The sequence below is a fragment of the Struthio camelus genome, chromosome 19, assembly GCF_040807025.1.
Source record: "Struthio camelus isolate bStrCam1 chromosome 19, bStrCam1.hap1, whole genome shotgun sequence".
Taxonomy (NCBI): domain Eukaryota; kingdom Metazoa; phylum Chordata; class Aves; order Struthioniformes; family Struthionidae; genus Struthio; species Struthio camelus.
The window spans coordinates 9,825,856-9,839,047 of NC_090960.1; the positions used below are offsets into that span (position 1 = coordinate 9,825,856).

A 13,192-nucleotide genomic window follows, 5' to 3' on the forward strand; every position below is an offset into this window, starting at 1 on the left:
TTTTTCCCTGTTACTGAGCAAAGGGCCGATGTTTTCTAGTCTCCCGAACAACAGTTGGCAAAGAATACGGAAATATATAAAGTACGTTCAAAGTAGATATATTTCAGCAGTAAGAAGAGCTAGTTTATAATATACGCAGCCTCGTGAAACATTTTCTATAACAACTTTGAAAGCTATGGCCAAAAATCACTGATTTTGTACTGAGAGGAAAATGATGTACTGGGACGGAGCTGACGAAGGCTTGCTCGCACACGAACCCGCTCCTAGGAGCCTAAGGGCCTTTTTTTTCCCTTTCTTTTCAAAGCGTGCAAAGAACTGCCAGTCTTATCACATACACTTTCTACCTGTCACACGGCGTCATCAAAGTTAGCAGCACGCGCAAGGAGGGGCGCTAACCAGCACCAGGAGGCTACCCTGGCTATTAAAAGAGGGGAGAGGACAAAGTCCAAGGTCACAACAGCCCGCAGCTGCACAACTAAATTCATGTCGAGCCTCGAAAGGCAACCATGCTCTAACTGCAGTTTATTAACACAGATATATGCGTGTCTGGGTGCTAATATTAAATATGATTTAGGAAAGTACAGCCCTAAGAAGAAAGATAAAACATTTATTTCCTATTAACTCTACGACAGAGGGAATGGAAACACTTCTTGGATGTTTTCAGTTCCAGCGTTCCCAAAACTTCTCGGGTTGTAGCCAAAACAAGATGTCTAACAACACTTATCCTAAAGCAATAAATAAAAAGCCCCAGAAATAAAGGGATGGCTAGAAATAATTTCTGCTATTTTTCAAATAAAGTGCCGAGAAATTAATTACTAAACAGGAAACAGTGGCACAGAGCACACAATTTTCTAAAACTTTAAGGGAGGGAGTAAGGCACTGAGAAAGTAGCATGCTGTGAAATCAGCATTTCAGAAAAATGATGTCAATTGAAACAGAGCATATATTAGGAAAAAAAGTTTTTAGATAATGAAAACTCATAAGGAAAGTTTTCAATAAAGATCAGTTTTCTTTAGTCCTGCTTTACCCAATCTGTAGATTTAGATATATATGCAATTACTTTGTACATATATTGATGAAAAGTATGTTACCGATATATCGGGTTTAAAAAACAGGTAACTTACTCAAGACATAATTTTAAAGGACTTTAAGGAGAGGGGGCTTAGGTTTTAAACAGCTGTAATTGAAATTCCGATCACAACTAGTTCCTTTGACTGGAAAGAGTGAATGATTTGCACAACTCTTTTACCAGGACAAGTCTATTTTTTCAGGATTTTTTTTTTAAATCAAATGTCTTACAAAAATGTCAAGTTTTTTTTTTCTTATCATAAGAATCATTACAGCATTTTTGAAAAGTTACATAATACTGCTTCTCTGCAAAACACTTCTCATTTCTAAACAGATACTGAGATGTAGTAACCAGAAAAAGCAAACCACATTTCAGTTGCATATTAAAGCTACATATTTGCAAGAGCACTAAGGAATGGGCACGAGGACTACAAATAGCCTACACGCTTATTTTTTCCATGTATCACAAATGACTAAAGGAAAACTTTCTCATCCACAATAAGAAGCATTCAATGTAAGCTGCAAAATGGATTCACATGTGTACAATACAAACTTTGTTTTAATCATTGTAAGCACTATTTTAAATAGTAAAAAAGATTGGGTCTGTGAAAGAGAGGTACTAAATCCCCAGTATAGGCAGAGCACGTACTTTCCAGGTACCAAACCAACCAGTTCACAGTATCCCAGAAGGAACAACTTCAATACATCTTACTTTCTCTCAATACATAATGAATGTATTGAATGGTCTATAGGATACACAGAAGAGATACATTTGTGACTAGAGTTTACGTTGCACAGAAATAAGTTATAGTTATTTGTACATCACCATTTCAACACAAGACCAACATGTGCTTCTCTCAAATCCTTCAATTCTAAAACCCTTAAACACATTAAATACTGTCCTAACTGTTCCTTTATATAGCGTTAGCCTCTTTACCACCAGGATGAAATACTGTGTTCAATAAACATCAGCTAAGTTAACATAACATAAAGTTTTAAAATAGGATAAATTCTGGTTATTCTCTACCTAGACAAAACGCATCGCCTGTTAAAATATTTGAGCCCTTTATTTCTCTATTACTGTAACAAATCTTCTGTAAGGTTTAAAAGAGGAGGGAGGAGAAGACACGCGACCATGTACTATAAAGAATTACTCATTTAAACCGAACGTTAAACTACCATACATATCTAGAGCACCCACCCTCTTTTTAGTTTAGCAGTTTGTCGTTATTTGGCTATGGGACTGCTAATACTGACATCAGATCCTCCTGCCTGTGGACGTGAGATCATAAATCTCTAATTCAATTTTCAAGTTTCCAGGGACCTCTCAGAAAACAAGTCAGGAGACCCGATGCACTAGCTTATGCAGCCACCACACAAAGCTGCTGCCTTCTTGTGGTCTTCACCTAAACCTTTACCCCGCGCGTTTCGAGAGAGCTAAAATCTTCACATATGCACTCCAGACATGGGGTATGCCACATATTAATCTTATCTGAAATCACAAGGCCAAATTCACCAGAGTCTCCACCAGACCTTGCAGGCCCAGTCTGGCACAGAGCCATCAGCCAGCGAACGCACGCAGCTCCTCAGCTCGCCCTGCTGGAGACGCTTACCTGGCCCCACCGAAAGCTGTCAGGCTTCCTGGAGGAACATCACAAAAACGCTCAACAACGCCAAAAATCCTATCGCATATGACTACACGTATTATATGAAGACAGCACTCATGGCCCCGACCCTAATCAGCTCCCGCAATGGAAACAGCAGACGGGGCCAAGTAGTTCTGGGGATGGTTTCAAAGCGAGCAGGTACTTCGGCAGGTGAGAATACGCCAAGTTGGACAGCAAGCATCAGCTTCTCCAAAACTTTGAACGGTAAATATTATCTTTTATCGTGGAAGCCTGAACAATTTTACTTATATTTATTTCTCCAAAGAAAAACTAACTTCGAATATAAAACCCTGAAAAAACCCAGTAACATCTTGAGAGCAGAGAATAAAGCCTCCCTTTGCCTTCGCAAAATACAGTACCAGCCTTGGAAACATCAACAGCTTATTCTAACTCTCACAGTTAAAAAAGTAGATTACAAACTTTACAAAATGTGGACTACAACATAAAACTGAGAATTATTTTGCTTCCGCAATATCAATAATTCTATCATCCATATAATCCAAAATATTATTCAGTTTTAATGGCTTTTTTTCACAGTATTGTTGACTTTACCGTTTCACCTGGCCTTTAAAAATTATGGCATATACTATAAATTAAACTGATCCTCTCATTAAACAGCACTCCCTCAGGAAATCAATCTTTGTTAAGTTCTTTCTGGACAGCCTGCTACTGGGAAATGCAGAGCCTCTGCTGGTAACGACACGGCCTGGGCAGGCAACTATCACACCTACTATGCAGAAAACATAGGCTTGGGCTATTACCACCTGTCTTTCCGATGCTGAAAAGCCTGAATCACCTTATACTTGGTATATTCAGGATTCATCTAAATGTCTGCTTTCTAAACTTAATTTGCTACCAAAAGCCAATACCTACCTAAAGTTGTGTGCTTTTTGTCAAATCAAAAGCACAATTACTATAGTATTATTTTTTTTATGTTTTTGAACCGAGTAGACTAAATATTCCCATTTCACTTGGGAGACTGAGAGCAGAAATAGGAAAACTGGAAATCTTGATCTTGTTTGCAAGACAGGGTTGGAAAAATTTAGCCACACTGAAATTTCAATTCCTTCGTACTTCTGAAAACACTCAAGCTGTATGCGATCTGCCTATGACCACAAAATTCGGAAAGAGCTCTCAGGAGCTAGTTTGATCTGCCAAAAAGAAAATCACTATTTCAGGCAGGAGATTTCTCCAATTCAGCACAGCCACGCAAGCGCTTCTGCCAGCGTATCAGAGGGAGCACTGGGGAAGGGGAGGAGAAGGAGCCAGGTAGGAACAAGCAGCTGGTGAAACCATGGCATGGTCTCGATCATCTTCACCTGGGGGGAAAAAAAAGTTGGAAGTGACTTGGAAGAGGAGTTCCTTAAACTAAAAAACGATTTGTCCATGGAATTAAAAAGAAGTATGAGAATTAAAGTTGGTATTAACTGGCATACCACCAACATGGGGCAGGTATTTCTCTGGCCCCAAGATTTTGTTCAGGGAGTGATAATTCATTGGAAACATGCTTGAAATAGCAAGGTAGCGTTTTAAAAGCATTATATTCTCAGTATTATATTTAAAATGATCACAGCTGATACTTCCAAATACCACACACACACACATATATATAAAATACATATATATAAAAAAATCACTAGCCTAAGTCATAGCATATATGTCAATTTTTGCTTTAATGCAAACAGTAAAGCAGTTTTACCACAAAGGTGTGGCTAGAGAAGCCTAATCTTATAAATATCTGAACGATATATGAGTGAACTGCACAAAGAAAATCACAATATCAAACATGCTGTATTTCAGAATTAAAATGTTTCTGCATATTAATAATACTGATTTTTTTTCTGATCAGCATATCAAAGTGTTTTCCTATTTTGTACACCAAAATCTCTTTGAAATCAGTAAAACAGGAGAAGCTCTTGCAAGAATACCACGTACACATTCATGGTAGCTGGAAAATAACCAGTTGATTGCACCATCCGAGGGAAATAAGCAAAAAGCATTAACACCACAGCAACGGGCTTAATTCCCAAGTTAGCTTCCTATCAGGCTAGGATTTAGCATTCAAATGCAACAATAACATTTGCAGCATAGATGTTACAGAGACAATGCAATATGTAACTTACTCTTCGAGAAACTCTCAGCACCTGTTTGTTAAAGTCGTCTTCAGCAATGTTCAAGCAGCAGCTTTGGTGTGGTACGCGCTGCGAGCAACACTGCCCGTTCAACGCGTCCACGTTAAATTTTGTGATCGCTAATGGTCGTACAACCCCCACTTCCACAACTTCTCTACAGACCATGGAGACATCCTCCTTCGCGCAGCAGATGTATTTTGAGGTGATGGCTCCCCTTTGCAAAACGCACAACGACCTAATATTTTAGCAAACGGTAGGCTACGAGCGTACCGGGCAGCAGGCTTTGGCGTACAGCCTGGCAGCGCCTGGGGCCGGGGAGGCCGACCAGAACACCGCAGCACCGCGCGCTACACGTTTCATCAGCCCGCGGGGCCGGCCTGCCAGTCCCCGAAGGAGCAGCCTGTCTAGCCTTGCACCGCAAAGCAATACGCTGTCAGGGCCAGTGTTATTCGGGCAGCCGTTTTGAAGTCCAGGAATCAAAATTCAGCCTTTCCTGCTAAATTTTACAACCCAAAAATGCTTCCCCCCCATACTTTAATTAACATTTAATTCGGTATGATTTTCATAACTACTGCAAATACATGACTAAAGAGCTAAAGCGAAACTATTTAAATAAAATCTTGCAAAAATACAATTAAAGACACTTACGAATAAAAGCCTTGCTGTCGCTTGCTCTTAAGATGTTTGTGATGGGTATCTGCTTATTCTACACTCTAAGAACTGTACATACACTAAACAATGAGCTTGCTTGTAATAATTATCAGTACTTAATAGTATCTAAACTTCTTAATCCCATTTTACCCAAACAAATCCAATAATTACTCCATATGCTCTTTGATGATTACAATCTCGGGAATCCCAACTGCATAAAAAGTGTTATGAGCAATTGTAGGTGGATTTTATTAATATAACGAATAGGATCAGTCTAACAGATTTCAATTACAACAATAGCTTTTAAGTACGTGTCTATGACAAAAGGAAAGAATATGCATAAATGAAAGAAACTGGCTTAGCCACATAATACTGATTTATGGCAGCTTTTTCTCCCTTTCATTCACCTCATTAACATTTCTCTGTATTTCCGAATACTCTGTTATACAGCACTTGCGTTGCCAAAGCCGGAGAGCAGCAGACATTCCAGGAGAGAAACGGTTAAAACCCAGAAACGCGTTCTTGGCTGCTACTGTGGCAGGATTTATTTACAGCTTCTATTAAACACAGCAGCTCCATTACAAAGTGCTGCATGTGAGAAGAATTTCTGATTATACAATGCCAATGCCTCACTGCGTTCAACATATCATGCCCGCGTATTATTTTTTTCCGTCAGCAATTCGTTCAGGTCATTGTTTGATGGGTTTATGAATTCATTACAGGAAACAGATGGATCCCATAATTCAGAGCTACTCTCCCAGCCAATCACAGGGGCAATTTTTTTTCTTCGTCTTGCTCCCCCCTCCAAATCAACCCTAATGAAGCCACTTCCTCCACGTCCAATCCCTCACACAGATAGGCTGTAAAGAGACATGCTGCTTGTTAAAGCAACCCTGAAGCAGTAGATGCTTTTGAAATACAGCTGAGCGCTGGCGCCCCTGGCCAGGCACCCCCTTTGAAGTCAGGAACTTACCCAACTCGGGCGAAGCTAAAACACACGGGATCGCAGAGGGCAACAAGAGATGTCCTGATTAGAAAGAAATTCTTTTTGGTTTGCTGAAAAAAAAAGTTCTTTTAGGAAAAAAGTGTTGCCCCCTCCCCCCCCACCCACTTTCAAAGGGTGAATTTTCATTTAGGAAATTACCTCCTTTGTCTACTAAGTGCTGCTATTTTTTATCCACAGTGACATCTACTGGCAAAAGTAAAAGTATTTCAGGAAACTATTACATAAAAACCTAATACTTCTTAATGTTTCTATACAAAAGTAGGTGAATTTTCTCTCTCTGCTATTTCCGCAAGCACACAAACTTCTGAAAAAAAAACCCTAAAATATGCACTGCAGAAAAAGTTACAGTCTAAAGCTGAGAAAAATTGCAAAATTAATTTGTAATAGGCCTCATGATGGGCCTTTAGACATACAATCAGTAGCTGCAGATTGATAATAAAGCCTAAAATTCAGGGTTAAAAGTAAAAATATATGCATTTTTAGTGGCCTTAGAATTTAACATCACTTACTCATTTAAAGAAATATTTCAATTTGGTACTATTCCCTGAACATACCGGTTTATTAAATACTAAGAATATATAAAAATCTTTTGCTGTTTTAACTTTGTTTTCCCCTCCCAGTTTATCTCATAGCCAAGCGCGGCGCATCTTCTCCTGCGCTGCCTTCCGAATGCTTCCTCTCCACTTCCTCCTCCTGAATTTTGCAACGTTTCCTGCCTCCTTTCCTTACTCTTTCAACATCTAACTTCTAAAACCTCTCATCGTAACCTACTTTTTTCTCTTTATTCTACAGATTACTCTCACTTTTACCAACTTATACCTTCTATAAAGAACTTGATTTTTTGGGGGGGGGGCCAGAAAATTGAAAGTCAGAATAGAAATTAATAGGAAGCTGCAAAGTTCACGGAAAACCTCTAAAGCAGTTGTTCAGATTTCTCTACCATCTTCCGCAACTCAATTTTGTGTGACCTAGAGGTAGTAGACAAGCAAAAAAACGCCATGCGAAGCAGCGCCATCTATTCCTTCATCCCTGTTCCAGCCGTCTCTCTGCTTTAGGAAGAGCGACGGTATATGTACGATCCGGTCATTTCGCCAGTCTCACTCCTCCAGAAAACAGCATTATTTCTATAATATCTGCCGTTGCTTATATATTACCTAAACTGCAATTGAATAAAACCACTGCAAAGTTATTAACGTCGTTGTTATACCCTGCATACCCAGTTGGAACAGTCGGAGGGGACGATGCTGGAAAAGAAAAAGAAACCACAGCTCTGAAGGTGCGCCCAAGAAGTAGAACCGCATCAGTGTACAACCAAACCATATCTGAAAAGTGTTTTTTTACAGTAAGAGGAGAAAGAACACTTCTAAAAACTTGATTCTGCAAAAGACAATTTTTTTTTTCCAGGAAATGTACCTACTCGCTGCAGGGAAAGGCCTTCTTGCTTGTTTGCGAGTAGTTTTTAAATGGTGTTTACCAATGCGTTCATTGGCTGAGGAGCTCTCCGACCACAATTAAACGCGTCGGGTTTTGTATGACAACATATCTTTGCTACGGATGAATTCAAAACCCACTCTGCAGCTCCTATTTCCTGCAGACAAATGTAGCAGTCTGATCCATTCATCTGAACATATTTCACAGGCTTCATCAAGATATAAGCATAATTTATTCTAAAACTATATTCAGAGATATTGCATGAAGAGAGAGCATTGCATGAAGTTAGCAGATAACTACCCATCATAAATTGATATCTATTAAACACTGAAATTTATTTGTTATCTATTGAGTGGATTTCAATTCAGTAAAAAATTAATTCCTAATTTTGATGCTGGAAAATCTCCTTCGAAAATATGTCATCCAGAAAGATTTTACAACCATCTATGGGAAACCAATATTTTATGAGGAAATCATAATAACTTATGGGCCCCATAGTGACAAGTCAGTCACAAATCACCTTCCCAAGAGTGAGACTTCCATATTACTCCTTACAAAGTAAAGGTTTTATTTTAATATTTATTCCGGATGCTGCTAGAATCATATAAATAATAAAGCACGCTGAAAATAGTATTCAGTTCGGTTGTACTTTGCAGTTTTTGAAGTACTAAATATTCTTTTCTTAACCATACATTGGTATTAACAGTACTGTGGCTTGTTCAAAGCGGTATGTTGATTGACTGGCCAGCTGGCAAACTCATCAGAACAGATGACCACGGAGCTCACACTAAGGACTTGCCTCAAGACCTCAGCAGATAGGTGGGCAAGGGAAGTAATGACACTAAGCAAGTCTCTGTCCCGCACCCAGTTGCGCCCCTCAATGAAATCTGCTGGCAGCCGGAATCGCTGAAATGCCGACCTCCTACCAAATTTGGTCAAAATCTGCCAGAAAGTTCAAAAGCTAAATGGAGAAACCGAGACAGGAACACAACCCAATCGCACAAACCTCATTTCCTCAGGAAACTAGGCCAAATATATGCAGAGTACAATTTATTTATTTAAGAGTATTTTTCCATGGTCTTATGTAAAGCGTCTAAAATTATCGCTCAGCACCATTCTGACTGAAATTAAGACTGCTAAATTCTCTGAAAGAAAAAAAAAAATCAGGAAAAAATTTTAAAAATGGAAGAAATGACAGCGTCCCAAATCATGGACTAAAGGACGAATCTAAGTGCTTAAATTAGTTCATTTTAAATGGACCCCTCCTCAGCTACTGATGGAAAACCACACACAGCACAACGTCCCTGCCATGGAGGAGCCTCGTACCTTTCTGCATAAACCAGGAGGCCGTGCAAACGAAACCTCTCCAAATCACCAGCACAAAAAATTTATGACCTGCTTTCTTCTAGTAGCTGTTCCTTTTCGGGTAATTCCACATTCTTTTCACGTACTTCCCTACCCACCCTCACGCGGTCCCTTCCCTTCCTCTTCTCTTCGCGCACCTTTCGGGTCCTCCTGACAGCATACACGTTTCAACCTTGTCTTAATAAACCCACCTTTGCCCTCACTTGTCTCCACAAGTCTGCCCCTCTCCCAATAACCTCTCAGTCTAATCCGCATCCCTGCAGACTAGGCTGTAAGAGCCTTGGAAGTTTCTAACAGTATTTCCTTGGCTAGAACTCAGTATTTTAATTCGCCTTCCCTTGTCAGAAACGTTTGACATAGCCATGTCTTCCTTGCATCTGTCTTTTGTTGGCTCGTATAATTTCTTTTCTTGCCATCTTCTGTTTTGCTAATTCATTTAGTTGACTGCTGGCTGCATGCAAAAGCCTGAAACACAGAAACTTTCAGGACTTCACCCACCGCCTAACTGTATTTTGTCCCTAGAACAGTATATCCAGAAAGAGAGCTGAACCATCACGGCTACCCCGACAATTCATTTGTTTCTCTCCGTTCAGACCCAATCGTCTGCTTTATTCCAGCTGAAACTCTGCCCGTTTTCCCACATTTCCTTTTGGTGTCCTATCATCAACCAAAGCACTCTCTCTATGTCTTAACTTCATAAGGGTTTCTAACATGAAATTCTTGCCCAATGTTGTCACAAGCAAATTGCAGAAACGTGAGTTAAATGTAAAATTGGTGGAAATATTCTCTGAGAGAATCAATGGCTTGCTGTCGAAATGGAAGTGTATTCCAGAAAGATCCCACAGAGATTTGATCTGAGCCTGTGCTGCTCAATATTTTCATTAACAACTGCCGGATGGACTAGAGAATGTCCTTATTAAATCTGCAAATGACACCGAGCTACGGAGGAACGAGATGGAGGTGACAAGTTTGCTGCCGGATAGGATCAGAATTCAGCGACAATAACCTGGAGAAGCGCTCTGAAAAAAAGTGACTGCAATTCAATAAGGAGAGTCAAGTTATTAGGCAGGAAGAATGAAATGCAAAAATGGCAAATGAGTGACCCCACAGCAGTTTTGCAGAAAAAGATGTAATGTTTATAGCAGATCCCAAACTGAACAGAAGTAAAAAGGTCAGGCTGTTGAAAGAAGACAAGCATTGTAATGGAATAAATAACCAGCTCTGAGGCTTATAAAGTAACCCTTCTACTTCAGTCTGGCATCTTAAAGTCTTAACTAAAACACTGTTCCCATTGTTGACCGCTTCCCTTCCAGAGAGACGCGGACCACCTGGAAGGAGAACAAAGGAAAAGCTCAGGAATCTGGAAACATGAACTGCCAGGGCAGATGCAAGGAAAAGGGGAGTTCACTCTAGAAGACTCAGGGTGCACACAGCAAAAAACCTCACCAAAAAAACAAAAAAAGCTCCCCCTAAATTCCTCCCCTTCCCCCCCCCCCCCAAAAAAAAAAAAACAACACAAAGGAAGAGGAGGAAATAATTTGTTCCAGACCCACAGTGAATAGGGCAAGACTTACTGGGTTTAAATAGCAGCCAGGGAGATTAAGATTTACATTTCTAACAATAAGGATGATTAAGGATTACTTGCAGACATGATACAGGTTTGGTGATCTTGCCTCGGGGCAAGAGGACAGAGTAGATGACCTCTCAAGATCCTTTCGAGCCTTATTTTCTACAATCCTACAACTAAATGGAGCTCCAAAACCATTTCATTAACTTCGACCATTTTCCTCAGCCACTACAAAGAAATCTTTTTTTCTCTCTGGCTGATTATCAGAGCATTGTCTTCAGCTTCTGCTAGGTTTTAAGTAAGATAGTTAAGACACGGTGGTCTTTCTTCTTCAACCATCCTTAGCCAGATTCTCTTCATTTTGTTCCTGATCAACTTCAAACCTTAATACTGCCGAATTACGTTTTGTCCCTCTGCTCCACTACAAACAGGACTACCTCCTCTTCATAAGCCCAGCTTTGTAAGCCAACTGCACAACTCTTCTGCAGCAAACACTCCTGTCACTACTCTCTTGACATGATCCTATACTCACAAATTTTAACATTTCTCTTCTGAATTGGAGAGAATCCCAATAAAAACACAACTGTGCATACTTCACAGCTCCGATGCTAGATTTTGCTTCACTTTCTTAAGCAGCATCCCCATTTTTTAGTTTGTCATACTTGTCAGCAGACAGGGTGCCAACATCTCTTTTTCTGCCAAGATATACAACTTGCTGTTTGTGACACAAGGTATATTTTTTAAAAGTTTTATTCAGTCACATTCTACGTTATTCTGGTTTGGTTTAACATACAGCGGCCTTGTGAAGTATACTTATATTTTTAACAGCTTCTAGTATTTTCGTCACTGCTTTTCTCCTATGCTAGCACTGATCATAAACTTTAATTTTAAATTCACAATTAATTAGCTGTGCCATTTTTAATCCTAATTGGCATTAAAACAGCCAATTAGTTTGATAGGTTGCTATCAACAATAGATTGACAATCCAAAGCAAATATAATGCTATTTAGCACCATACTCTTTCACTGCAAATCAGACTATGTCGTGTTTATCGCAGGCTATGAGCGCACGTGGTTACCATGGCCTGGCTCATGAATGGAAATTGGACGATATCTATCAGGCCTCAAAGTGGAAAGTCCAAGCTCTGAATCAAAATTCTGGGTAATGGAACAGTTAAATTATCGTGGCTACATTCCTTCAGGACACGAACCCCTAACAGATGGCTTAACAATTTGTCTGGTTTCTTTCAAGCTATAGTACTCCAATTTACAGATGATGTGAAGCAGTATTTATGAATTCACGTAACTCCAGCATTAACCACGTACATCTCTTGACCGGCCGACTTTTCAAAATACACACCCCTTGTAAAGTAAAGACAAATAAATAAATAAATACCTCTTGCTAGAAACTGGTCTCCAGACTGTCATTTATCCTGACGAGTAAGCCTCTGACATTTCAGCATAGACATATTTCATCTTTCCGGCATGTCAGCATGCGTTTAACTCTGAATTCAGATTCCTGTAAACTCAATTCTCACTTCTAGAGAGGGACATTAAACACGTAGACTCTTCTCCCTAAACAATACACTGACATTAGAAAGCCAACTTGTCTTTCAAAAAAGGAAAGTAACGAAGCTATTAAAAGTTTTTATCACTCACGCTAATAGCATCAAGAAACAATAACATTACGAACAGTCTAAAAAGGACAGAAGGGAGAGTCAGTCCCAGCAGTGACTCTATCAGAGGAAGAAACTCTTCCTCTGTGATGAAGCGAGAAGACAGAGCTCTGAATGGAGAGAGATGTTCTTAGCTAGAACATTTGCAGGCTAAGGGGGATTCATACAAAGCAAGTTCAGCCTTCTTGGTAGCATGCTTCTTATATACTTGCCCACAGTAGAGGGGAAAAAAAATACACACTTAAAGTCAATTAAACCCCAGCAACTTATTTTGAAAAGATCCCCCAGGAAAAAACACACTATGTTCTAGCTCATCTGTAAGATGAGAGTTTCACCAACATTCAATCTCAACAGCAATTCAGCAAAATAGTAAAGTATTATACCATTTTACCAATCAGGAATGAGTCACAGGCTTTATATGAGGTTCCTTCTCTCACCTCTCCTCCCGCCCTCTGAACCCTTCCTAAATGTTGCTACAGCAACCCCCATCAGCAACTATACAATTAAGAAGACAGAAAACAGCTTAGAGCTTTAAATTATACAACGCTATCATCACTACAAGTACTAGTGGGAAAATCCAAGCACACAACAACGTAGCAGATTAAATAACTTGACACAGAGTCACATAAG

The 13,192-nt window shown here is 39.7% G+C and overlaps 1 protein-coding gene across 11 annotated transcripts in view; it reads right to left on the bottom strand.

Annotated features, from left to right (window-relative positions):
- The window catches only part of TNRC6C (trinucleotide repeat containing adaptor 6C), a 357,433-nt gene that overhangs the window by 63,026 nt on the left and 281,215 nt on the right, over window positions 1-13,192 (bottom strand). For 8 of the 11 annotated variants that reach the window (XM_068914208.1, XM_068914213.1, XM_068914211.1 and 5 more), the window contains one exon: window positions 6,492-6,545. The exons of the other annotated variants lie outside the window; for them this stretch is intronic. In XM_068914208.1, coding sequence (XP_068770309.1) covers window positions 6,492-6,545 — 54 coding nt within the window. The remainder of the gene's footprint in view (window positions 1-6,491; window positions 6,546-13,192) is intronic. 11 annotated transcript variants of the gene reach the window in all.